At 43.2% G+C, this 25969-nt stretch overlaps 9 protein-coding genes across 9 annotated transcripts; 4 read left to right on the forward strand and 5 right to left on the reverse strand.

The window, feature by feature from the left end:
- Positions 1-1102: 1102 nt before the first annotated feature.
- BGW36DRAFT_367116 (putative UDP-glucose,sterol transferase) lies at positions 1103-4808 on the reverse strand. Its single transcript, XM_046214822.1, has 9 exons — positions 4570-4808; positions 4391-4463; positions 4252-4335; positions 3575-4196; positions 3276-3512; positions 2452-3219; positions 1776-2403; positions 1580-1718; positions 1103-1520 (listed from the first exon to the last, which is right to left on the reverse strand). Exons 3-9 carry the CDS (start codon positions 4328-4330, stop codon positions 1336-1338), a joined length of 2658 nt encoding a protein of 885 aa, XP_046077841.1. The 5' UTR covers positions 4331-4335; positions 4391-4463; positions 4570-4808; the 3' UTR covers positions 1103-1335.
- Positions 4809-6757: 1949 nt separating this feature from the next.
- BGW36DRAFT_421788 (putative neutral protease 2 like protein) lies at positions 6758-7941 on the reverse strand (the record flags this gene model as incomplete). The annotated part of the gene is made up of 3 exons (XM_046219619.1): positions 6758-6891; positions 6955-7677; positions 7737-7941. The coding sequence occupies 3 exons, from the start codon at positions 7939-7941 to the stop codon at positions 6758-6760; spliced, it is 1062 nt and encodes a 353-aa protein (XP_046077842.1).
- A 2048-nt stretch (positions 7942-9989) lies between these two features.
- Positions 9990-11481, forward strand: BGW36DRAFT_456723 (pyridoxal phosphate-dependent transferase; the record flags this gene model as incomplete). The annotated part of the gene is made up of 1 exon (XM_046221939.1): positions 9990-11481. The coding sequence occupies exon 1, from the start codon at positions 10066-10068 to the stop codon at positions 11479-11481; it is 1416 nt and encodes a 471-aa protein (XP_046077843.1). The 5' UTR covers positions 9990-10065.
- On the reverse strand, positions 11449-11971 carry BGW36DRAFT_367118 (uncharacterized protein). Its single transcript, XM_046214823.1, has one exon. It carries the CDS (start codon positions 11855-11857, stop codon positions 11612-11614), a length of 246 nt encoding a protein of 81 aa, XP_046077844.1. The 5' UTR covers positions 11858-11971; the 3' UTR covers positions 11449-11611.
- A 1345-nt stretch (positions 11972-13316) lies between these two features.
- BGW36DRAFT_392899 (S-adenosyl-L-methionine-dependent methyltransferase) lies at positions 13317-14317 on the reverse strand (the record flags this gene model as incomplete). The annotated part of the gene is made up of 5 exons (XM_046217750.1): positions 13317-13905; positions 13956-13995; positions 14049-14074; positions 14127-14151; positions 14212-14317. 5 exons carry the CDS (start codon positions 14315-14317, stop codon positions 13317-13319), a joined length of 786 nt encoding a protein of 261 aa, XP_046077845.1.
- A 1250-nt stretch (positions 14318-15567) lies between these two features.
- On the forward strand, positions 15568-17806 carry BGW36DRAFT_367137 (putative cytochrome P450). The gene is made up of 5 exons (XM_046214824.1): positions 15568-15874; positions 16010-16863; positions 16916-17023; positions 17125-17291; positions 17350-17806. Exons 1-5 carry the CDS (start codon positions 15655-15657, stop codon positions 17516-17518), a joined length of 1518 nt encoding a protein of 505 aa, XP_046077846.1. The 5' UTR covers positions 15568-15654; the 3' UTR covers positions 17519-17806.
- Positions 17807-20163: 2357 nt separating this feature from the next.
- On the forward strand, positions 20164-21368 carry BGW36DRAFT_421792 (uncharacterized protein; the record flags this gene model as incomplete). The annotated part of the gene is made up of 5 exons (XM_046219620.1): positions 20164-20221; positions 20288-20366; positions 20461-20860; positions 20930-21239; positions 21325-21368. 5 exons carry the CDS (start codon positions 20164-20166, stop codon positions 21366-21368), a joined length of 891 nt encoding a protein of 296 aa, XP_046077847.1.
- A 50-nt stretch (positions 21369-21418) lies between these two features.
- BGW36DRAFT_286162 (uncharacterized protein) lies at positions 21419-22521 on the reverse strand (the record flags this gene model as incomplete). Its single annotated transcript, XM_046210387.1, has 2 exons — positions 21419-22123; positions 22189-22521. The coding sequence occupies 2 exons, from the start codon at positions 22519-22521 to the stop codon at positions 21419-21421; spliced, it is 1038 nt and encodes a 345-aa protein (XP_046077848.1).
- Positions 22522-23805: 1284 nt separating this feature from the next.
- On the forward strand, positions 23806-24777 carry BGW36DRAFT_413248 (putative dienelactone hydrolase; the record flags this gene model as incomplete). The annotated part of the gene is made up of 3 exons (XM_046219242.1): positions 23806-23990; positions 24056-24629; positions 24693-24777. Exons 1-3 carry the CDS (start codon positions 23885-23887, stop codon positions 24775-24777), a joined length of 765 nt encoding a protein of 254 aa, XP_046077849.1. The 5' UTR covers positions 23806-23884.
- Positions 24778-25969: the final 1192 nt, after the last annotated feature.

Below are 25969 nucleotides of genomic sequence, written 5' to 3' on the forward strand. Positions count from 1 at the left end.
TATACTTCTTCAGACCAGCTAATTAGCTCAAATACACGCTTAATGGACAGACTACGAACGTGCTACACTTCTATGAGCGGGCGCCAATGTTTCTACATATACTTCCTCGAAAGGAATAGGTCCTCCTGGATATGTTCTCACTAACTAGAATTTCAAGACGCTTCCTTCCGGCACAACAGTTTGAAATAGATAGTGCGTTACAGCAATTTCGGGATACCTACAAATGGCAAATGGAACATGACATCAAATAATTCGACCGGAATATGGACGTGAGCTCGTACGAGTTTTCCAGACACATGGTTTGTTATCAATACACAATAGCCCTGTTAGTTATGACTGTAGGAAAAATGACCCTGGCTTATTCTGTAAAAGTTTTCTCAGTGGATAGGGTGCCGAGACCGTCACCGTTTCCCGGTGTATGTGTTTCCATTCAAGAATGTCACGAAAGAGAAGGTGGAAGCCTACGTTTCCAAAATGTCCTCGTTTCCTCAAAGGTTCTCATCACTATCATCCGGAACGCCTGGCCACGTCATTGCCTTACATATGTTGTACGAGAACATGTTAAATTTCGTCATGTCATTCTGCAACTAGCTCGAACGTCCACACATGGAAATCTCCGTTACAGCATCGACACACGTTATTGACCTGAGTGGGATGACTCTGAGGCAGTTCTTTGATATCAAACGGTACCTACAGGGGGCAGCTCTCTTGGCGACCAAATATTATCCGGAGACTCTGAATCGCATTCTAGCCAGCCCCCTTGTTAATTATAGAGTCTATAAGTTTCCTGTCATCCGGGACTGATTTTCAGTTTTTAACCCAGATCGCCGGTGCGCCGTCGATAGTTAGAACAGCGTGGGAGATCGTTAAAAGCCGGCTAGATCCTGGAACTCTCTCAGAGATCTCATTTCTATCTCCTTCTGGATCAAGACAGGCACTACTAGGTTGCACAGAGCCTTTGATCCTCCCGGAACAATACGGTGGTTGCTAAAGTGGGAGTGGGGAGATATGCCCAATTTGGACGAAGCTGCAAGGAGGTTGGTTTCTGGATTGTACCAGAACAATGATTTTGAATCAAGAATTTGCAACCAACACAGTTAACAGCATCGAAAGTTGAGGTGAGCCTCAAGTTGAAATTAAGCATGTGAATACATCATAATCCAAGATCTAAGCCATTTGCTTATATAGTCTAGTTTTGGTTTGACCATAATCAATGTATAGGTTATGTCATGATTCCAAGAGAGACCAAAAAACTCTTAGAACATGAAAGGTCCATAGAATTACTACAACCTGGGATTTCTCGACATAATCCAGTTCTTCTACTAGTTGGAAACCCTACCGGCGCATTTCATCCCACTGTTGAATGATTTTTTGCCGCTCTTCAATTGACGCATCGCTCATTTCCTCAATACCCTGCACGATCCGTGATTGAATAATATCTTTTAATTTACTCTTGGATATAGAATCCCTAAGAGTCTTGTGTAGTCCGTCAAGAGGAAGGCCTGCTATGCCGACGATACCTCCATTACCAAGCATGTTAGATGGCACTTTCGGAGGTGGATGAATGGGCAGGACTTACCAGTCATTGGCTTCAAGAATGCTCCACCTAGTCCTTTTCCAGTTCCTGGTATCAAGCCCTTACCCCCATATTCTTTGACGGCATCAATGGGTTGCACGATAAGGCCAGTAATGCCGTCATAGAACTCTTGGGTGAATTCCTTTTAAAAGGTCAGCAGGTGGTGGCTTCTAGAGATACTCCGGATATGTAGACTTACCGTAGCGGCAGCGCGAATTCCGCTTTTGATGCTTCTGACGACGGGAAATTCCTTGACTGTCGAATCATTGTATAATTTAGGTGCGTTATGAAACCCCTTGGTTAAACTGAGGGCAAAGTCGGTCGGAAGACGAAGAACAAGATCAAGGAACTGCTTTGCAATCCTTCCGGTATAATGGCCTGTGTCAGTGAAGACTTGCTTGGTTCTGGCCATCCTCAATTGCTTTTCTCGATCAGGCGAGTGATAGATAACCTCCGTGCTGTTGTCCATGTTTTCAGAACCTGTAACTGGAATGTTTCCGGTTGTATAACAAGGACAGTAATTGTTTCCACTTTCCGGATGCTCTTCAACGGGCAAATCATCCCCTCTTTCATCCTCTGAACTTTCCGAGGTGGTATTTTCGGCTTTCTTGGACGAAGTGTCCAAAAAATGCGTTAGGGCCCAATCGTGTAGTGTTCTATTCTTTAATTTTTCCACCGGCTGTTTCCCAGATATGTAGCACGATATATCTATTGGAACACGCACCAGCCCGACAACTATGTCAGTGACCAAACCGTAAATAACCTCTGCACCTGCAGAGAGAGGCCCGCGAGGATCTCGTCCGGTATCATACTCAAGTGGCCGATACCTAGAATGGTTACACCAAGACCAGGGCAATATAATCAGGAGCACTTACATAACCAAATCATGCGGGTCAACATGTCCCGTATGTACCAATACTGACGCCGCAAACGCACTCAGCTTGATCCTTGAACGTCTGTGCCACCATACTGCAGGCTTGTGTGGACAAATAGAGCAACGAGATTTTTCAATGTTAAGATGGTGATGAAAGCTCTTGACCGCGTCTTGGACACCATTTTCCATTCTCATTTTCTTACCTATGTTCTCAGCATTGGTTTTGGCCAGAGGTTCCAGAGCCGTACTTATGGCAGAAGCCAAATTTGTCGCCGTAAGCTTTTTGTATGGCACCGGCGGTGGACCTGCACCTGCTTGTGCGATTATCGAACCCCAAAATGGCTGATCTCCAAAAAATGGTATAACCACTGTAGGGCGGCTAGCAAGCAAGCCGGCGGCAGTGGTTCCAGCACCTCCATGGTGTACCACGCACGAAACACGTGGAAAGAGCCATTCATGCGGGCAATTGTCCAGAAGGAAAATATCACTACGAGCCTCAGGCATGCCCACACCTATATTTGACCATCCCTTACTGATAATTGCTCGCTGGCCTGTCTGCTGGACAGCTTCGAAGATCATTAGTGTTAGATTCAGTGGATCCTTGACAACTATTGACCCAAACCCAATATAAATTGGAGGTTCGCCTCCATCGAGAAACTCCTGCAGGGCATGTGGTGCCTGATAATCCGTTTCTGAGGTCAAGAATTGAAAACCGCAAATGTCGATATTATGAGACCAGTCCTCTGGCTTCGGTAAGAGAGCGGGCGACCTGATAACATCAGAAAGTGTGTTTAAATGAGCTCATACAACTTTAGCAAAACGTACCAAAGGTAGGTGTACGGGATCTTTAGATTGTTGGCGAGACCGGGCCCCTGAATCAAATCCAACGGATCTAGAGCTAGGTCGTTCTTGCGAAAATTGTTGATCAAATCACCAAGCCCATCCCAAATCATGACTTCCACCAAGGCATAGGAAGCAAAATTTGCTACAGATGCCTTCACACCCCTCGATCGAACGCTAGCTAGAGGGTGTGGGAAGGAACGCGTTGGTGACCATGGCATCCTGCAGTCATTCAGCACCTGCCTTTGAACATCGTCTGTGGCATCATCAAATGAACAACTCACGTGAACATCATATGAAGAGGGATGCCCAACTTCTCAGCACAGCTGATGTGTGCAAAACTTGGTGGATTTGCAATAATGACGTCGGCCACAAATGGCCGCTCATGGTTCTCAGTTGCATCGATTCCTATGTTGTCAGGCATTTGGCGTAGGCCGGTTCCATCACCCGTTTCAAAACAGGACCGCCAACAGCCGGAGAAAATGGATCTCATTTCCCGGCGCCGTTGCCGAATCGCACCACTTTTGATTGCGTTCACACCCGGCATGAGGCCAGGGTTCTGAACCATGAAGGCCATTAACTGCTCCGGATCGCCACCAATATCAAAGAATTCTAATCCACTTTCTCTTATTTCATTTCGAAATTTGAGATGTGTGGCGAGACGAATCCTATGGCTGTTTCTTTGAAGCTCTTTTCCTAGTGCAATGAATGGTTGAATGTCACCTCGTGAACCAACGACCTGGATGACGATATTCAACCGAAGCGGAAACGGCTCCTTTTCTTCTTTTTGAACTGTGGAAGGTTCAAGGTTCGTATGAACAGGTTTCGGGCTTCTCTCAAGATGTTGGATCAACTTCCGGAAGAAGGGCCTGTGCTCATTAAGTTCAATATCCAACCGTCCATCGCCTGCAAAGTGTCAATTCATCTATCATGTACGATCTCCCAGAGCATAAGGCCTCACTTAGGACACGGACGCCACTGTCAAACTGCTGATCCACCGGCATAGCACTTGTAGAAGTCGTTGAAAGCTGTGAGTCCATCTTTTCTTCACGAGGAATAATTAGCATGTCCATATTTTCCGGTGTTGTGCACGTCTATACCATTTCCTTCAGAGGTAGTTCCTTTCAGTAGAGATATTCAGAGCTAGCATGGTCGCAACGAACACCTTGAGATCTTGATTCGTGGCGATTAGAAGGGTGTAATTACTGTATCAATCGAAGCAGATCATGGAATAATAACCGTACGGTCATTATCTCTGCTTGATGTAGCTTTGGCTCACCGATTTAAAGCTTTTACTCACTCACAATTAAGTACGAACTTCATTTTGGATCGCGGCAGAATGATGATGTCATCCTTGAACCTTCCCGAGAAATTGGGAAGTTTTCCAAATCCGTCAGAATTTGCGATACTGAGATTGGCTGCTGAACCCAGCCGCAGGTGGATCAAGGGTGGACGGAGGGCAGTTTTGGAGAGTATAATGCGCAGATTTCGAGTAAAATGTATCGAATTGAAGACAATTGCTCGGCGGTCATGCTTCTTTCATAGCTACCTCGGAATCTGCCTGGTTGCTGTCCCCGGAAAACACGGGAGGGCTCGGTAACTAGCTATATTAAGTAACTCGGTTCTCTGGTTAGTTTAACTAGTTGCCTCGGAGCTGACTTGGAAGATACAGCGCTTTATTTGTTCTATTAATCTATTAATTAATTTTTTGTATAGAATAATCACTATTATTAATTAGAAAATAAGACTACAAATCAAAATAGGGTATGCGCTCGGAGAAAACTAAGTAGTGCGAGTCATACTGTCCTTGGGTCGCTCCTGTCTGTTTTCACAGGCGTAGTCTTCTTGAACCTGGGGGTTTGAGCAGCAGTCGTCTTTCGTGGCGATCAGGTCATCGACGAATCGTTCTCCTCGGACCCGCCGCCATAGATCCGCTGTTGCATGCCATTGAGACTAACTGTAGCTTGCAGTTTATTCTAACACATATTTACGAGTAAGAAGGACTTGCATCTAGGCGGTCAATGAAATTCGCGATGTACTCTCGGGCTAAGGAAAGAAATGTTTGCCTCTTCCTCAACATGCATAGCCTATTGGGCTAATTTTTCTTCTATTAGCAGTGCAGTACAACAACAGTAACGAAAGAAACAAAATCGTGCTATTGCAATCTTCACTCCTTATGGGATATTGGCACTCAGACATAGACGGACATGCACAACCGTGGTACGGGACAGGCACCGCAATAACTCCGTGCCAAATCCTTGGCTTACATCGAGTTCCTGACATTTCAAATCACAATCCCTCAATCGCCAATCGACAGTGATCTCTTTAGCGTCCCCTTTGGTGGTAGTACTTTTTTGGGGATCGCTGGCTTGGTCTTATCTTGGGGAGGCTATTGCGGATCAATCTTGAGGACTGTGATGTTCCCACGCCGTTTGTTCGTGACATCCTTTTTGACATCAATGTCCAACGAGAGACCGGTCTTATTTCCCAATTACCAAGCGATATGGAAAGATTAGATGAATACTGGGTTATTACTATTGAATTAAGCCGCCAGCTAGGCAATATTATGATTATGAATTATCGGACTGCTCGACCCAGACCGTCCTTAGATGCAGTTGAAGTCCTCGAGATGGAGTTATTACAGAGTTCACTTCCAGATCAATACGAAAAAAGGTCTGACGCGCATTTCGCAGTTTTATTCACATCATATCCATCTACACTATCAGTTAGCTCTAACCACCCGTAAATGTTTCCTCTATTAATATAGAACCGGAGACCAATATTGATTACCTTCTATCGGCCTTGGGGAACAGAATCTCCGGACTACCTCCATCCCACCGCAAAAGAAAACTGACAATATCGAATGCGACTGAGAGCCGACGCGGTTGCCTCTCAATCTAATGAAATCTTGGACGCACTTGTTCAAGACAATCTCCTTGGATTTGCAGGACCTATGGCGTGAGTAACTCCAATCTATCAGTCTCTTCTCTTGTTCAGAAGTAAAGACATCCTTCTGCTGCTCTAGACTAACTTGCATTCAAATTACCAAGACCCTTTTCTAGTTCCGGCGATAAAAATGCACTTACTTCAATGCATATCATGTTTTCTTTGTCCTGGCGGCACGACATCAACAATTACATTTTCAACAAGATGGGGCTCGTTTTCTATCTAAAACTACCATCATATCGAAACTAAGGACTCCTTGAGAGCTTTTGCAATAATTCATTACACCATGATGAGCAGCTGAATATCTGTTTGGAGCACGTCTTTGAGGTAATATATATTGTTATGTAAGTATAACACTCATATAAGTTGATATTGACTGAACCTTTTGAATTGACGTGCGTGCCGACAATCAATCCATTCTCCAACTATTCACAATGTGACCCTCTCATCATACAGCTGGCTCGTACATATCAATTGATATATAAGCCAGTAATTTGTAAAATAAGTGATTTGGCAATTTATCATTGACAACCTCCAAGTCTGACACTTTCTGCGTACAGCTCGTAGGTGTCTGCATTCATGGCAGCTTGATCTGCGCTGAGGTTTTCACAGTCGTCGTGTCCATAGGCGTAGTCTGAAGTGCCAAATAGATGAGCTAAGAGCTAAGGGTTAGTTAAAAGGCCTTTGCTGATAGTTTTAGAGGGGAAAATGCTCATACTCATTTCATGAAGAATAGCTCCCGCACGATCATAGTCACTAGCGTCACAATTGTCTGCGAATTCCCCTAAATCCCAAAATCCGCCGTTAGGGCATGGGATTATGACATTATCAGGAGTAATGGTGACCAGCATGGCATTCTCTCCACAGGCGCTATATGTGTCGGTACACGATACGGAGAACCCGGTAGATTGCGCATTGATAACTTGGTTGTAGATAGAATCGGTCGTTGATAACTGGCCTGCATCTTTGAACCATGAGATCCAGAAGTCATCCTGCGAGCCCTCTGCTTGTTGCGCAGCAGATGCCATAGCTATGGCATCTGCTATTGCGGTTTGCAAATCCGACACTTGATTATCGGCACAGTTGGGGAATCCAACGTCCCTTTTTTGAGTCAAATGTGAGGAAGAGACTGGAGAAGCGTTTGAAAAGTGTTCCAATACAGCTTTCTTTTGATCGGGAATAATGACAGCCTTGTTAGAGGTGACACTCGAGCAGAGCGACATGTCCTTGAGATGAGAGGGAATACTATCGCCGGTGACATACTTCAAGTGTTGAAGAGCTGTAACACTAGCCTTGGATACCCCGCCGAGTTTATGAGATACCGCAGCATTAACGACAGTGCTGACTGCCTGACCCGATGTGAGGGTCTGGAACATGGAAGATGGGGGGTTGCTTTGCTTGTAGTCAACATAAGCACCACTGAAATCCAATTCTTTGTCATCTAATTACCCCGAGGCGTTAGTCGATTCATCCATAGATTGGATCAGTTTTGCAACCTACCTTCGCCCTGCACTAGCAACTTTTTGACTGGTCGTTTGTCAAAAACTGTATTCCCCTTGAAAAATGTAACTGTTTTGTCTCCATGGTTGGTGATAGTAACATTAACGGAGTGGTCAGCAACGTTGGATATATCCACAGACAAGGGACATGATGTAGCCGCGGTGAAAGCGCCAAGTGAGACAAGAAGAATTGACCGCAGAGCCATTTCTGGTATGGAACTCAGTAGTAATATGAGAAATTAATCTTATGAACAATGAGTTTGACTATTTGCTGAGCACTTCCTGGGTAGGAGGCAGAAATGCTACTGATTCGTGAGCAGCCTCTCTGGAGAAGGAGCTTGGAGGAACTATATGTTAGGTAGATCATAGGGAACCTTAACTTCTTGGTTCGAACATGTTTCTTTTATAAATTCTAGGTCCTAATAGCTGACACCAAACGTGCCGAGAACGAATAGTTGGCCTTACTAAAAGGCCCGGTAGACTAAAATCAGCTCTGGCCCCTACGGTAGACTCATAATTGAGTACGGATAAACAATATTGTGAGATCTAAGGTGTCATTCTTGGGGTTTCTTTGGTCGCCTGGCCCCCAGAAGGTTGCAAAATGTAACACCGCAATTCGTAGCAGTCTTGGCTGCCTTGGCGAGATTGTTATTTTGAGAAATGCTAGGGGCTATCAAACCCATTACATTTTTATTTTCTACTACAAAAATGAAGTATGTTATTAAATGATACAAGGTTATAAAAATATCAGCAGGCATTTAATCAGGTGTATGTTTTTTTAAAATCCGGCTAATTAATCCTAATTATAAATATATTTATAGCTTTTTGAGTTTGCTAACATGAGGTCAGTAACAAAACATTTTAAAAAGAATCTTAACGTACTGTCAATTTATGCCGCAAAAATATAATCAATAACAATAAATTTACTGTACATATCAATGGATGTAAAATACATGCATATTCGTGTGTTATTAAACGGGTGAATCTGGAAGCCTCGTCAAGGTTTGTGAAGGAGAGAAGTATATGGGTGAAAATTAGAGTTTTAATTTTCTTGGTGGCTGTATGCTTCGTTCTTATTTGTATTTGACGAGAAATAGCAATTGCTTCGTGGTGCCTGATAACGGTAATTAAAGACCGTTAATCTCCATTAAACCCTCTCATATACGTGTAAATATAAGATAGTACATTCCACGGATAGCATCGAGAAAAACCCAGGTCCATAATTCCAACATATGCTATATTTAATTCATCGCGATACAAGGACTACCTGGATAGTAGTGGTATTCCAGTGGGACTGACGAGAACTGAAGTCGCTTCCAGCCAATAGCCCAATCAGTTGTCATCTATAAATCTGTCTGTTTCATAGAGAGCATAAAGCAGTGATCCTAGAAAAAAGCAGTTCGGCGAGAGTTACTTGACACGTCATTAGAATTATTACAATGTTTATCTGAAGGGAGTTACCTAGGCCGCTGGCCAAGATATCTGTCCCGCATTGTCTGCTGGTGGTTGAATTGAACTACTTCCCGCGGAAATATGATCAAATCCGGTCTTTATCCAAGATATTAATCGTTACCTGTTGCTGAATCTGAAGTTAAATCGCTAAAATTATAGATATGAACAGGAAGTGAGAATATGACCCTGTTGGTATGATGATACCAGGAGGACTAAACGCTCTCTTATGTGGCAGTTGTCGAGGCGTTAATGGTCGACATCCGTAACAGAGCCTAGTATGAGACAGGATGGAACAAATCAAGAAAAAGTTATTTATGTTTTGATGAAAATGCTTGTTAGGCATCAAAAGGCACTTCAATCCTGATTCTTTAGCAAATCCATTAGAATTTCGGAAGTATGGAATCATAACAAAGCCGCTTCCTAAAATGGCATTCTATGATCTTACTAGCTGTCAACGACGTCAATTCTCTTGATTTGTGCATGAGTCTCCTTCTGCCATTGATTGCTAAATTTGTTCAGCTAGATTATTATATTGATAGAATAGCATAGCTCACTCACCTTCAAGAGGCCGATATCGGCTAAAGTTTTAACTTCCCCACACGGCGCGACTGTTACTCAATTCGGTAGCAGTGTTATAAAATCCACTATTTGATATCGAGCGCTTGGATTAGTGAATGGCAACATGAATGAATCAGTATGAGCCGATGATAGCCGGCTGAACAGATGTCTGCTCGTAACTCTCTACATTTGCTTAATTGCATATAAACCCATCAAGCCACGTTCGATATTTCAAAAGCAGATGGCTGTATACAATAGCACTAAAACTTGTACTATTTCACACTTACAAGTTTTCACCAGTCACAACTCTAGGCCAAGATATGGAATTCGTCGAGCAAGGTTTTCAACAAATAGCAAGCCACTACTTCAATGAAGCAAAAGATATCGAACTCCAGCCTATATGCAAGGTCGCAGACCCCGATACAGCCAAGTTTCTAAGCGAACAGTATGCACTCCCAGATGATGGCCCACATGAGATTGGTGATGTTTTGAAGGAGGCTATTGAGATTAATAGCTATCGAATACGAAATGACCATCCCCGATTCTTCGGCTTCATTCCATCTCCAGTTTTACCAGTGGCATGGCTGGGCGACGTGATATCATCTGTGTTTAATGTGCATGGGGGCTCGCGACTTCAGAGTTCAGGTGCCAGTGCGATTGAAAAGAGCCTTATACATTGGATGGCAATGATGGCAGGGTTCCCAGCTGAGACAGCCGGCGGAATTTCGGTATCTGGAGGGTCAATGGCTAATTTAACAGCAATTATATTGGCCCGTGACTACAAACTACCTCACGACAAGGTCCAAACTGGTGTTGCATATGTCTCAGACCAAACTCACTCGTCTGTTGCAAAAGGACTGCGGATCTTAGGATTCCGCGAGCATCAGGTACACATGGTCCGAAGTGATATTAATTTTCGTCTAGACACTGTGGCATTGGAGGATGCTATCAAGACAGACCGTAATAACGGACTGTATCCATTCCTGATTATAGCTACTTGTGGCACAACAAACACAGGGTCAATTGACCCAATCGAAGAAATCACAACTATTGCGCAACGTGAACAACTTTGGGTTCATGTGGACGGGGCTTACGGTGCCTCAGTAATGTTATCCAAGACACATCGTAGTTTATTCCGTGGTCTAAATAAAGCAGATAGCATATCATGGGATGCACACAAATGGCTCTTCCAGACTTATACGTGCAGCTTTGTGCTTGTTAGGGACAAGGCTCTGCTCTACAAAAGCTTCCACACGGGTGCTGAATACGTACAGGATGCGACCGAAATGGACTACGTGCCTAATTACTGGAACTTTGGAATGGAGTTAACGAGGCCTACACGAGCAACAAAGCTTTGGTTTACTCTTCGTGTTCTGGGACTTGACCAAGTCAGCAATATGCTTGATCATGCAATCAAGCTTGCCGAATGCGCAGAGAGAGAAGTGCGAAGATTGCCTCACTGGCAGATAACTAGCCCGGCTAATTTGGCGATTGTCACGTTTCGATTTGTACCAGATGGGAAATCAGAATCTGAGCTAGATGAACTCAATACCCGCATCTCACAGCAACTACTAACTGAAAATGTTGCTGCTGCACTCACGAGCAAAGTAAATAATACGGTGGTGTTGCGAATCTGCTCGATTCACCCTGAACTGAGTGAGAATAGCATGAAAGGGGTTGTGGCAAGAATGGCAGAGCTGGCAGAGGGAATGATCCATGCAGCATGTATAATATAGAAAATATGCACACGTGATATGTTGTATGTAAATTTCATCAGATGCTGGATAGGTCACACATAGTAGTAGTAAATAGCACGCAGTAAGATATAAGCACTCTTATAATCGTGAAGTTCGAGACAGTGAAGGTTTAATCGGAAAGCTCCCCAGAGGCAATTTTTTGGTTGAGATCCTCCATCCTTTTATCGAACTCCTCACATAATTCATCTGACGCCACAGCTACAGCTGTCCCAGCGTCATCTTTGAGGTAGTATCCATTGTCCTCGTCGTACAAGCACACCGTCGGGTTATCTCTTACGATTTTATCGACTTCCTCAAGTGTTGCAATGATAGGTATCCCTTCGGGGACGGGGATGGTGTACCTTGTGGTTGACATTTTGGTAGACGAATGAGGGATTAACAGATGCTTTGATATTGCTGCTTGAGTATTAACAAAAGGAAGATCTTTTTAAACAAAAACGGCATACCACTGTTTCACGAAAACGAGCAACTAATTATTCGACGAAGGTGATTGAGAGATATAAAAACTTCAAAGAATTTCGTTTCTTCCAACGACGTCACAGGTGTTGGAGCCCGCAGGCAGAAGCATTAGCATTTTGCGATCCAACATGGGGTTGAGATCTCTGATTGGTTGGAATTCCAAACCCCTAAATTGCCATAAATGGTAGAATTAGTCACATGGCCTTTTACAAGATATGCATTTATGTGATCATTTGAATTGCTTCGAAATAGAAAGTATGACACATAATCACTCGATTATGTCCATAGAAATCTTGAGTAGTAACTAGTAAAAGCAACACGCTTGTACTAGCTTGTTCAGAGATAAGGTAACTTCAATTCGATAAATAGTAACTCAAGTTACTGCGGATTGACTTCAACTTCAGATGAGACGGGATTTTGCAGGACTAGTTAATCTCTGTTTGGCTAAGTTAGGAAGAAGTGGTGCAAATGTATCATTATGGGGGCCAGCCATTGGTTGCATAAAATACAGTATCAATCCTTGTAAGCTGCAGCGAAAATATTTCATAGAAGTAATGAAGCTCAATAATACTGGAATTATTTAATAAACCGACCGGTATTGTCATGTATTTCATAACTAGGATAGTATATAATTGATACGAATTTTATGCACGAGACAAGCGGGCCGCTCATGCAGGTTTGATCAATTTGGAATAAGTTTTTGGATAGATCACATTATTCGCAACATTATTCGCAACCGTACATGTGTGTGCTATGGACGAGGGTCAAAGTGTTCGGCAATATCTGGTGCGTGCAAAGATCAGCCTGTGGCGTTCCAGCCCAACTTGATTGATAGGTGACGTTTTTTCCATTGCCTTATGAAGTAAGTTTGAGAGTACGACGAACCAGATATAACACGAAGCATGACAGATTGTCCAAGAATAAAATTTTAAAATCATATGAGATGATGCTCAAAATGACCTATCGGCGGGGCTAATCCATTCATGCACACAATTCCTTCCTATTCTGGCCGCCTGCAGCCCTAATCCATACAGATATCACACCATTTGCAAGCGACGGTCCTGTCGAATTATTTACTTCGTGCATTCTAGATGGTTATGCCTTGAAACCTGGCTCTTGGTGCATTATCCCTGCTGTACGAAAGAAAAATAGTGACTGAAATTTCTCCTACTCGTTGCAAGAAATCAGACGATGGCACGAGATTATTGCCGATGTTTCGATATTTCTCATCTTGAGTATCGAAATAGTCGGCATTCAGCCGTGTTAAAAGAGGCGCGCATTTCTTTCTTAAATGCTCAATATCTCTTTATTATAGAATTCGTTACGGCACTCACATATAACAGTAGAAGGCGGGTCTACTCAGGTTTCCTACCATATACCAAATACATCTTCGCATATTGATGAATACTCCGGTCTCGTAGTTCAGAAACAACATGTGCTAATAGCACATCGATCTCCTTTTTTGACCAACCTAGTATTCTACTTAACAATGCGTTGGTGTATCCCGGCGCTGCCTGCTCCTGCTCCACTTGCATATATCGACCGATTTCCTTTTGTTTTGGGTCTTTGGGCCACGGATTCATGGGGACTTTGACGACGCGAAGAGTAATGTCCGTAAATCCAGCGGCGGTCATCTTGTCGGGCCACACATCCATGTTCGTCATGGGCTTTCCAAATTTCACGCTGGCTTCGTGTAGAAGCGCGACCCATTGGGTGGTGTAAGTGGCCTTTTCCAGTGTGTTGTCATCCGTAAATATCTCGATGCGAAACGATTGCATTTCAAGGTAGCCACCTGGCGCAAGGTGTTTATAGGCTTGTGCAAAGAAGTTATCAAAGTTCTTGATGGAGCCCGCCAACTCCCGCCCATGAATATAGTCAAATGGCCGACTGAAGGGCCATTCTGCCTCGAAGTCATCGATTTCAAATGTAACATTGGGTGGCGTCCTATATATAAGTCAGGATAAATGCGGTAATAAGTGTCTTATCAAACGAACCACTGAGGCTGAATCGGACTCAGGTCATTTCCTAGCTTTGCTTTAGTATTGTCGAGTCATATGACCATTCAAGAATTATAAGACGGCACCGACCTATGACTTCGGCTTCGGGATATTGACTAAAGACACAGTTAGCGAGCTTAATGGAATCAACATTTTGCGCTTACATACTCCGCAAAATCAATAGCCCAAATCCCTGCAAACATTCAGTACGAATTCTACACCACATGAAAATAAAGTAAGACAGTGCACCAACCTGTTCCTGTGCCCAAATCTAGGACCCGTCGCGGATTTTTGGAGATAGGGGCCCAATTGAGTTCTCCCTTCAGCAAAAGTCGATACACATGGTGGAGCAAGTCCATGCGATCTTGTTCTTGATCATCGTTGGGCTGATAATCGGGGTTAGTTTTGACTTTCAACCGATTTTGTTGTCAAGGTAGAGCCAGTGCATACTATGAAGTATTCACCTTCCCGGTAGGAATGGTACCTGCGGCCGTTCTAATGGTAGTTAGTAGTCGGTTTGTTTCGAATCAGTGTGCCCAACTTACCTCATATCTGCATTTCTTTTGCTTAGTGTTGAATTTTTCTTAATGGGCACGAAACACTCGAAAATGATGAAGCGATTTAGAGTACAAAAGCACTTACTTATAATTCCAGATACTCGAAGTGATAGACGACTTGTAACTGAGCGAGTCTACACTACAGGCGGCCATATTAATGTTAGATGTGCCATTCAACGCGCGGTCTCCATGGTTGTCGCTTACTTGCTACCACCGAACGCAGAGTCTGAGTCCGAGACCTAAGCAGGGCCTGTCAGTCTATTCTCCTCTTTGGCTTCAGCAGGCTCCCAAAACACCCGAGGTTTCTACTTACATCAGCCTCGAGGGGAGAGTCTGTGTATACGGTTTGCGCCATGGCAGATATTATTATATGAAAGATTTGTTTAGATAGAATGATGCGCCAGGCAAGCAAGCAGTAAACAGCGAGCGGCCGTTAAATTATTATTGTACGGTGGTGGTGGTGGGGACGAAAAAGAAAAAAATGGCCATCCGTTAGTTAGCGCACAGGACGAAGCGTAAGTTGTAACTATCGGCCTGCGGGGCATGACCTCATGCCGGACCAGCAAGCTGCAACACAGTCAGCACTAGTTAGTTACTCCCGCAAGCTTTGGGCTTCCCGTCTCCACGTAGGGAATGCTACTAGCAGCGTGATTGAATCCAACCCGGAGTCGTTCGCGTTGCTAGATGACTTGCTACGCCCTATTTCGTATCAGCTAAGACCATAGCGCTTTTTAGCGCGTCAAGGACCCAGTTCTGTGCAGAGGCTTTCCGGCGTCCGCGGTCCACCACGGCGCGCCGAGCCGATGTCTGTCACTGAGTCAGTGAATGTGGCTGGACTTTCTTCACACACACCCCCGCTGAACACAGTTCATCTTTCGGCCCTGCCCTTTCTACAAACGTCGCTAGATCTGAGGCTATCCCAGCCCGCTAGAACTGATATGGCATCGAAGCGGACGGGAGGGGAAAGCCCAGTCGCAAGGTGGAAACTGGGTGGAAACGTCCCCCATTGCCTGTGCTCTTTCCTGTTGTAATAGTTAATTAGGCTGCTGGGTGCCGAGATCGTGTTCCAAATGTTGTCGTCTGAATAATCTACCTCTTGTGATTGACCGAACACATAAACGTACATATCGAGGTGCAACATGTCGCCAACGTTCTCGTGGGAACGCGGCGCTTATCTAGCCCTGGCGTCAGGGATTCTTTATGTACTCTGCGGCGCCGTTTACAGGCTATATTTCCACCCCCTGTCCAAGTTCCCGGGGCCAAAGATGGCCGCCGTAACAGGTTGGTATGAGACCTATCATGACCTGGTTCGTCGCGGAATGTTCGTGTGGGAGATTCAAAGGATGCATGAAAAATACGGTAAGTAATGTATTTATTATTATTCGATCTATCCACTTTTTGTTGGCCAAGATACCTTTTCCTTTTCATTCCTGTTTGGTTGTTTCCCTCTATTCCGTTTACTGAACAATAATCGGCATCGTGGCGCATCCGCAGGTCCTATCATCCGAATCAACCCAAACGAATTGCACATCAAAGACTCGGAGTTCTTCGACGAACTGTATGCGCCAGCGTCTAAAAAGCGCGACAAATACAAAGACTGGGTCATTCTGTCCGGCACTCCGAATGCCTCTTTCTCAACGGTTGCGCATACCCACCACCGCCTGCGCCGCAGCGCTCTCAACCCATTCTTCTCCAAAAAAGTCGTCGGAAGCATGGAACCGCTGATTCTGGAAAAGATCGAACGTCTCGCCACCAGATTTACGGAAGCTGCTCAAGGTACTGGCGACAAACCGGTGCTGCGACTGGATGCTGCGTTTATGGCGCTAACAATGGATATCATTTGTCATTACGCCTATGGCGAGAGTTACAATTATCTCGCAGACGAAGATTTCCGGGCTAGATGGCGGGAAGCTATAGTTTCGGCATTAGAAAATGGAATCTTGCTACGCAATTTCCCCTGGATGTTGCCGCTCTTGCAGAACATTCCTTACTGGGTTCTACAGCGGGTTAACCCGAATGCTGCAGCACTCATGGAATGGTCGGACCTAGTTAAGCAAAAGGTTGACATCATGATGAAAGAGCATAATCGGGGAAATAAAGCGAGCGGTACAATTTTCCATACAGTACTGGACAGCGAGTTGCCGCCAGAGGAGAAATCAGCGGCAAGACTGCTCGAAGAGGGCCAGTCGGTAGTCGGAGCCGGCAGTGAAACAACGGCTAACACGCTCACAATAATCACGTTTTATTTGTCTAGCAATAAAACTATACTTAGGAAACTACGTACTGAACTAGAGTCACTCCCCGCCGAGACGCCAATGTTGCCACAACTGGAGAAACTCCCATATTTGGTATTTTTAAATCCCCATCGTTTTGACAAATCAACTAACGATTTTAACACAGACAGCTGTCATCTGCGAAGGATTGCGACTGAATGTTGGTGTTATGAGCAGGTCGCCCCGTATTGCACATGAAGTCATTCGCTATAAGGAATGGTCAATTCCTTCGGGGGTGAGTCTTGATTTAATTTGTGGCTAAATATGTACACTATGTGGCCATGACACAGACATGCTATCATGTGAAAAGAAAAGCCACTGATTATGATACGGTAGACACCCGTCAGCGAGTCAACCTACTTTGTGCTTCAGGATCCGGAAATATTCCCTAACCCCGAAGAGTTCATTCCGGAGCGATGGATTGAAGCACAACAAAGCGGCTTCCGGCTAGATCGCTTTTTGGTTTGTTTCTCTAAGGGAAGTCGAGCATGTCTAGGCATCAAGTAAGCATATTAACTGCGTATTCTTCCCTAGACGTTTATTTGCTGATAGAAATTACAGCCTGGCGTATGCGGAACTGTACCTCACTCTAGCTAAAATAATACCACGGTTTGAATTCGAGCTCTTCGAGACTGATGTCACTGATATCAAACCCGAACGTGACTTTTTTGTCCCAGTCGCCAGGCTGGATTCTAAAGGCGTGAGGGCGAAAGTCTCGGAGGCTTTATGAGCGGCTTTATGAGGTATATTCTTTGTCTATTGAGTATATAGTGTGCTTGTACCTTGAAGTGGTCATGTAATACTTGGTAATTCTCGACTTTTGAAGGGGCATAATCCTCTCTTGTAATGAACATAGCTTGATTTCCACCTTGTGACTTTGTTAATATAGAGAGAATCAATAGACAACAGTACTCTTCATACTGTCTTGTAAAATATGACAACTGTGTCCGGGTAGCAAATGCACAAATTGATATTCTTGAGCGATAGGTACGTCAATTGATACATGGCAGTGAACGCCAGTGATAATTGACCTTTGATAAAAACATGCCGCCTAGATAAACATCAGGGCTGACGAGATCGAGATATTGACTACGATTCTACATTCTAAATACGACAACCCTCTTAAATAATATCTGCTTTGAATGTCACGCACCAAGTAATATCTGTCATGCAATACAAGATCTTGCACACTTGGTGGGATTTACAATAATAAACCAATAAAACACAGTACTCAATCAAACTTAAGAATATCGGCTCCATTTACGGTTACCGTTTAATCCGCTCCTGGAGAGCATGATACGTAATCTTACATTATATCCGATCGCAGGTCTTTTATTTGTTGTAAGATACCAACAAGCTAAGATACCAAAGTAATAAATTTAATTAGTCAATAATGGGCGTTTGAGAGAACGTCTCACCGGCCAAACTCCATAACCCGTGTACTATTTTATTCTGACTAGATATGAAACGCATTTTTGCAAGCGAAGGAATCATAAGCTTCGAGATATCGGAGGAGGGATGAAAGTTGTGCGGGTTTCAACTTCCCGTCTAATTTTAGGTACTATTCGTTTGTTTGTCGAATGCACATGCCGTCTTCATCGTATTCACACATACCCTAAGGTGACTATACTTTGTTGGATAGACGACCTCACTTCTGTCAATCATCTAAGGACAATCAATTTAGACCTCGAGTAGACACTGACTGCTATGCATATTTTTTTTTTTGGTTTTAAACTTTGTTTCAAGATACACTTGTTATATTACTGGTAGTGATGTGTTCGCTCAACTTCTGAACATCATTCAGCCAATTTCTGTTCCGAAGAATATGCCTGTGTTCGTTTTGTCTAGTAACAAAGTCACCATTTTAGACCCTCCAATAGTTGCAAAGCGTCCTGTATTATGATTGTCATATTTCAGACATGTATGCTTGATTCACGAGAAGGTTAGATCAGTTTATTCAACTTTGATAACGAGACAATCCCCACCAGTTGCTCCGCAAGACCGTCAATATCATTCAGTAGAAAAAGCTTATAATTTCTGGCTCGGTTCACTCTAACGTTGATCTGTAGGTCTTAGATAATGATGCTAATATTTAAGCAGCGTTCACAAGACTTCGCTTAAAAGAGCGTGTCAAAGTAAACGGTGACCTTGCTGCATAGTTGACTTTTGGGCAATGGTCCGCGAGATAGGAACAGCTTATGAGCTATCGAGGTCATAGATGATCAGAGTCTCTTCTTTATTTTTGATAAGGATTGAAACAGGTAAGTTCTGTAACTATGGGATGAAGCCCCTAATTTAGTTAGATGTGTTATCCCCTACCTTATCACATGAGTGTCAATTGGGAATGCGAATCTACAATATAGTAAGTTATCAAGAGTAAATTCGTCGTTTTGGCAAGTTTCTACTTTTAATACAGGGCTGTTTAGACGAAAACAACACCCCAGTGCGTTATTGAGAGTATATGTGAATTCCCAGGTGAAGAGATTGTAACATGCGTCAGGAAAGATATGAGCTGTCTCGATTGATGACTTCTATGGCATCTTAGGATTTACAAATGCCTATCATATTGTATTCAAGATCAAATAGACGCCACTTTTCCAAAAGAAAAAGTCGATATCTCAAACAATAATTGCTTTAGTATTGATGTTTGAATACTCACTGATACCAGTTTACATCAACTGATCTATTAATATCAGGAACGTGTCTACTATCTACAGGTTACGATAAGCCAGACCGTCATCGTCATTGGAGATACTGTAGATATCCAAACAGAGTTCTTTCGTATGCATGTGGGATGGAATGGAGAATAACACTCGTAAATAATCGCAAAGGTTACTACCATAAAAGTTCTATGATAAAACTTCTCTATTATACGGCGGACTAAATCGAAGTTAGGGACAACGGCAGAAAAATGGGTCTTATTGCCATATAGACCTACACACATATTGATTTTATTAAATAATATAATATTACTAATAGTAATAAATAAAACAAGTTTATACTAGGCTGTAATATTGTAATCTCAAAATATATATAACATACTTTTCCCCCCTTAGGGTGTCTCCGAGAGCCCCCAGGGACAGTAGCTTGTAATTATCTTGTTTATTTCTATAAAAATGATTTAATTGGATTTTAATTTTACTAGCTGCCGTGGGCGGTGTGCCATTATCCCTAACTTCGATTTAGTCCGCCGTAAATAGGAGCCGTAGCAGCCACTTTGACTACAATTTTCTCTCCTTACCCGGCGCCTCCGAAAATATTCTTGCCATGATGCTAGAAATAAAACTTGACATTAGCTTTCTCTAGTTTTATACAATCTCTCTACTCCCTCTATCTGCTTTTTCTTTTTATCCCGCAGTATACCCTCCAGCCGAAATGCTTCGTCCGCGCACCGTGCTGCGATTGGTTTTGTACCTTTTACTTAGTTGGCTAGGTATCTCCGCTCGGTTGAAATCGTAGATCAAATACAGATATAGGAATTAATACTTACAATCTTAAGTCCTTGCCGTTCTATACGTTGGCCTGCCTAGCTTTTCCCGAGATGATAATGGTACAGACTACGCAACGAAAGTGTTAAAGTCTGGCGGAAAATTGACTCGAGTTTATGGGCAAGTAGCATGCTATTCATAATTGTCAAATTTAATATTGTGCTCTATTAACTGTCCTTACTAGAGTCGACGAGTATTTTCCGTCCAGTAATAATGGTGGAATTGCTGATTTCACTACCAACAACGAGCGTCGAAGGAATCTCGTCTTGACATTCAACGTAGACAAGGCTTCTGACTCGCTCATAATTTGCGGCACGACAAAAGTTTCCTTGAAAAAACCCACGCAATTAACGTCGGTACAAAAGCAAGGGGAGGAAAATGATGACTTTGTTCTTCTGGAGCCCCCAATTCGTGTATCTGCACCAGCGGGCGATACAGATGGCATAAGTCTACCGTGGTTCGACACTGCGGATGCCGCGATAATGTTTTACTTGATCCATCACGATCAAGCTTTGGTGAAATTGCGTGTTGGTTTCAGAGAGGGTGGAAGAAAGCTGGAGGTATGGCCCGGTGGGGATGATTGGGTAAGTTTCATTCGCTACCATCTGCTCGACTTTTCTCTCGATCTCCAACTAATAGAATATTTCATTTAGACACATCCTCTAGCATCACAGGATGACAATCCCCTTCTCTCACTGTCCCTAGAAAATGAAAGAAACACAGCCAGCCGGGTCTCAACGGCGAATGTCCCTCCCTCTCCCTTGTCATTCTCGCCAAGTCCGACATATCATATCCGACTCGTTCTTTTGATCGCTCTCGCGCCGCTAACGATTTTCATCATGGGTGCATACCTGGGCTTAAGCTTTGTTCTTTCAGCGGTTCTGGCATTCCTATCTCGATTCTTCTGGATAGGCGTGTTTTCGCTTCTGGTTTGTTGGCTCTATAAAGGTAGACCACCAGCAGGTGAGTTCATTCGAGAGATCGGCGATTATATAACTGAGGTTGTGGGTAATTTGCAATCTTGGAGGAGCACTTGGTTGCCAAATAGAGACAGTGATGAAGAGCAACCATCTCCGATGCATGAGACCTTGAATCTGGAATTCCAGACCAAAAGTCTAGCATGAGACATCACTTCGAATTCTTTATTGAAAGGTCAATTTATGATCACCATAGGTTATATTTTGTAATGCCTTCTTAGCAAGACCTTTAAGGGGCTTTTCTGCAAACCAATCCCGAAGGATCTTGATGGCATGGTTTCGTTGAACTGAACTCGGGCTTCCCTGGGCGACCAACTGTACTGGAAGTGTCATTCGAAGATACGCGCATCCAATGTCAAATTGCGATAGATATGATGCTGCAGAAATAATCGAAGCCGAGGCTTGTGTCAACTGTGATTCTTTGTAGTTTTCATTCATGATTTCAGCAGGATAGGATGGAATAAGAGAAGGAAATTTGTCGAGAAGTAATAGAATAATCAATCTTGCATAGCCATGCATTGCCACGATTCTCGCCTCGGACGCATTGGTATAAGTGTAGTGACTTTCAAGAGTATTGGGGGCATCTACCATATTATGTATTTCCCAATGATTTATTTCATTCCAAATCCGGTCCAGTTCTGCTTTGAGATAGCAAAGATTCAGCAGAACCTTCTCTTGCATGTTGACTTGCTCACTATGGCCTACCCCAACTACGGTACTTGTACGCAATTGGGCTAGAAGCTTGATGATGGCGAGCAAAACGTCGTTTATCTCTTCTGAAGGGGACTTTTTAATACCGATGAATGGGATTGTTAGCCATTCTTCTTCGGAAAGACACGTAGGATTTCCGGTCATAAAAGAGACTGTAATCTAAAATAATAAGTCATTTGAAGAAACTTTTATAATACCAAAAATATGAACTAAGAAATTCATACCGCATGTCCCCGAACAGCGAGAAAAATGTCATGATATTCTGGGCTGGTAAAAGTTTCTGGTCCGTTGGCTTCTAGGAGAGTGACTGCCCCGAAAATGTGCTGCTCATAGCCACTGTCCACCGTTGAATTAATAGTTTCAAAAAAGGACATCAGTATAGCCGCCGACATGATCGAAAGAATCTCATAGCCCGGAATATTAGTGGCCGAAGCTAAAGTCCCCCGAATATAGCCTAGCCCTCTATCATACCATCTTAGTGCTTCTTTAAACACGCTCTGCTGCTGCGACTGGGTGGCCAGGAGCAATAAAGATGGAGCTAACAAAGGTGCACGCATTCGCTGTAATTTTGCTGAATGTACCATATCTGGAAGCTTTAGTAGCCATGATCCTTGTCTGTGGCAGACCCTGGCTGATTGAGAGAAGTAATAAACGAGGTTGGTGACAACCTGAATATCATACGCTGGAACACTGTGCAATTCTTTATTTTGCGAAAGGCTAGCACGGTCTCTTAGCAATGAAATTTTCCGAAAGAATTAAATTTACTGACAATAGATATTCCTCTTTTGACCTCTCTGTTGACAGCACTCTGACCGAGTGCGCTGGTCGTGTTACTGCTTTTTTCGGACCACATTTCTTCATTTTTTTGTCCACCGAACGACCAGCAATATTTTCCCTCACAGATGCGGTATCTGAATTAAAAAAGAACCGACCAGTAATCGGGCCAGAACATGTTCTGTTGGTAGTACGACACAGTCCACACTGGGGATACGTTTCGTCACACTACATAATCGAAACATCAGTAGAAATTCTTCGGATGCTACGCAGTTACATACTTTTCTCTTCCGTTGCCGGCAATATGTGCATCCTCTACTCCGAGCACTGCTTCGGACCATATTTTTGGACCTTTGTTGAATTTAGCTCGTCATGGTAAGTGATTTGCAGGGACATCTGTATGGATTGCGGGAACTCGAGTTAGAGGATGTGGATAATTCCTCATCGCCAATGTTGTTCCGAGCAGAGCCAAGCCTAACTGGGAAAACAAGGCGCTTGTGGGTCTGGTTAGCGGCGGTGCTTGATGGACGCAAACTAAATAAAAAAAAAGTAATCGTTATGATGGGCCAAACAGGGTCACATTTGTCTTCAGCTTACCCATTTGCTTCCTCTATTGATTAAAAGAGTGTTTGCAGCATATGACTGTCCCGGAGAATATCTCGGTGTTATTCTCCACAATAACAAACCTCAACGGCCCCCTATACAAGCAAGGATCATATTTTGAGAATTCCTAACAAAATCTCCTTTAATGTTCTCAGGGAGTCGAGATATTGACCAAATCTTCAATTAATTCCTTGTTTCTAAACATAGCCACTACTATAATATAACAACTCCAAATCCGATGTATACGCACTTGTCCCAATCGGGAAGCTTTTGCGTCGTGGGTCTATTCATACTCTTCATCAAGCAATTGCAGGAAACTAGTCACCTCTCTCAGAACTGTCAATTTTTGAAAGTTTTTCCAAAACCGCCTGCGGAAATAACGGTGATAGATCTAAGTCCGCTTCCTTCGTAAATTATAAATAGAGGTAGTCATCCCAGTCGTGGAATTGGTTCAGGAAACCACAGGACATATTATCTAATAGTCTTCAAGCTTGGTCCTGTTATACCAAAGCCAAACCCCACCTTTTCAAGAAATATTTTGAAATGGCTTCCGAGCATTCCAAAGCATGCTGTGAGGCTCCGGTCCCAGACAATATGAATCCGTATCAGGAGAATGGCGAGTGGCTCCAAATAGCGGGTAGAAAGACATGTAAGCTGCCTTGCAAATAATCCAGCTCACACCTTAGTCTGTATCAATTAACCGCGTGTACACAGATATCAACGGCAGTAAAACAGCTACTCGAGCAATCGTCTGGGTTTATGATATTTTCGGCTACTCTCCTCAAACTCTTCGCGGAGCTGACATTGTTGCTCGAGACCTCTCCGCTGGAAACAGTCCTGCTCTGATCATCGTTCCCGACTGGTTTGATGGATGTGTTGCAGAAAAGGCCTGGGTACCACCTGTGACTCCAGAGCAACAGGAAAAGCTTGGCGGTTTTATCCAGAACAAAGCGTCTCCTGGCCTTGTAGTGCCCCGAGTATTAGAATTCACTAAGGATATTAAAAACGTCTTTACCAGTGTTGAAAAGATTGGCATTTTTGGATTCTGCTGGGGTGGTAAGCTCGCTTCGTTGGCTTGCCAACAGGATAAGGACAGCTTTGTGGTCGCTGTGCAAACGTCACCGGCGAGGATAGACCCAGAGGAGGCAAAGAATGTGTCAGTTCCTATGGCATTACTGTCATCTGGGGATGAAGATGCGGATTTGATCGCAAAATTTGCAGATAATCTGCACTCCGACAAACTTTTGGAGGTTTTCTCTACGCAGATCCATGGGTGGATGAGCGGGCGGTGGGTTTTGGTCTCCCTTTTGTTTTTGGTATATTTGATAGATTGAGCTAATATTGGACACAGAGGCGATCTTGAAGATCCAAATGTGAAAGCAGAGTACGAGCGAGGCTACAAAATAGCCGTGGGATTCTTCGATAAGCATCTATGAGACGTGATATTGATTAACGTTTATTTCACAACTAGTCAAAAGGAGGACACGATCTCTTTAGTCGTTTCTTTAAGCACTGCCACCACATTTTGATAGCTTCATTCGTTCTACAAGTATGAGAATTGAGACTATATGACTGAGTCGCTTTAATAGCAACCTTCGGGCTAAAAGCTTGAACATAGAAATTAAGTAAAGATCTAATTTAAGTCAATAACATAAGATGTTGTCATTAGATACATTGAAATGTCAAGGAGAAATGAATGTAGAGAGCTGTAGAAAGTTCTACGCGTATAGGATTTCCTAGAGCAGGACCAACTTCATTAGTGATATTTTGAAAATACAGTAGGGTCCATTTGTAGAATAATGAAATGAAACCCAAAAAAATAGACCGATGACATATTCCCCTCGGATTATGTTATTTTCTAAACTCGATGTTCTTTGTCATTAGGAATGATAGAATTCAATGTTGTAACTGAAGCGAAGTGTACTATATTTAGTAACTGTTACACTTTTTATAGCCTAATATAAATCTCTCTATTAATATAAAAATTGGTATGTAGCGTATTCAGGTTTACGGTGTCGACAAATTTTATGTCATCTCCTTTCAACTTCCACCACAGAACGTTAGAAATCACAGAGTACATTGTGGCTTTTAGACTCTCAGACTCTGAAATACACATCCCACTGTATTATACTACGTCAAGATAAAATAAAGTATTATCAACTATCAAATTTATTTGCGATTCAATATAATATATACAGAATATGTATTGTCTCCATTTTCACTTCCCTCAGCTGGACAGCCAGGGTTAAAAAGGACACAAATGGTATTCAATCTCTCAGCACCAATTGACGCAATTCAGCCCCTGTGATAATATCCAACTATAATTTATTTCTATACTGTCCCGCATATGCTGCGCACAAGTATTGTAGAGCGGAGAAAATGAACAAGGAAATAAGAAGCAAGAAAGAAATAGGTCTATTAAAAAAATAGCCAACCCAAACAAATGATGATTCCGGATTCTGATATGTAGGATTGTCGGGTTTTCGGGGTGCTTTATAAATTAATTGCGAGAATCAACAAAACGTTAGACTGGTATGTTGTAGATTGGTTCTGGCTATTGGGATATTGAATCAGGTAGGACAAGACTCCATGGGAAGCCCGGTTGATACGTTAGCCCTTTGGGATCTC

This window comes from Talaromyces proteolyticus, assembly GCF_021365285.1.
Source record: "Talaromyces proteolyticus strain PMI_201 chromosome Unknown BGW36scaffold_1, whole genome shotgun sequence".
In the NCBI taxonomy this organism is placed as follows: Eukaryota; Fungi; Ascomycota; class Eurotiomycetes; order Eurotiales; family Trichocomaceae; genus Talaromyces; species Talaromyces proteolyticus.

Excerpts from the sequence above, each read along its gene's own strand:
- BGW36DRAFT_367116 (XM_046214822.1), bottom strand. The coding sequence starts at position 4,330 with ATGGACTCACAGCTTTCAACGACTTCTACAAGTGCTATGCCGGTGGAT. Across the intron at positions 4,197-4,251 it reads CAGTGGCGTCCGTGTCCTAA|GCGATGGACGGTTGGATATT; the intron begins GTGAGGCCTTAT and ends GACACTTTGCAG. Across the intron at positions 2,404-2,451 it reads GACCCGCATGATTTGGTTAT|GTATCGGCCACTTGAGTATG; the intron begins GTAAGTGCTCCT and ends TAACCATTCTAG.
- BGW36DRAFT_367118 (XM_046214823.1), bottom strand. The coding sequence starts at position 11,857 with ATGTCAACCACAAGGTACACCATCCCCGTCCCCGAAGGGATACCTATC.
- BGW36DRAFT_367137 (XM_046214824.1), top strand. The coding sequence starts at position 15,655 with ATGTCGCCAACGTTCTCGTGGGAACGCGGCGCTTATCTAGCCCTGGCG. Across the intron at positions 17,024-17,124 it reads AATGGTCAATTCCTTCGGGG|ACACCCGTCAGCGAGTCAAC; the intron begins GTGAGTCTTGAT and ends ATGATACGGTAG. Across the intron at positions 17,292-17,349 it reads CGAGCATGTCTAGGCATCAA|CCTGGCGTATGCGGAACTGT; the intron begins GTAAGCATATTA and ends TAGAAATTACAG.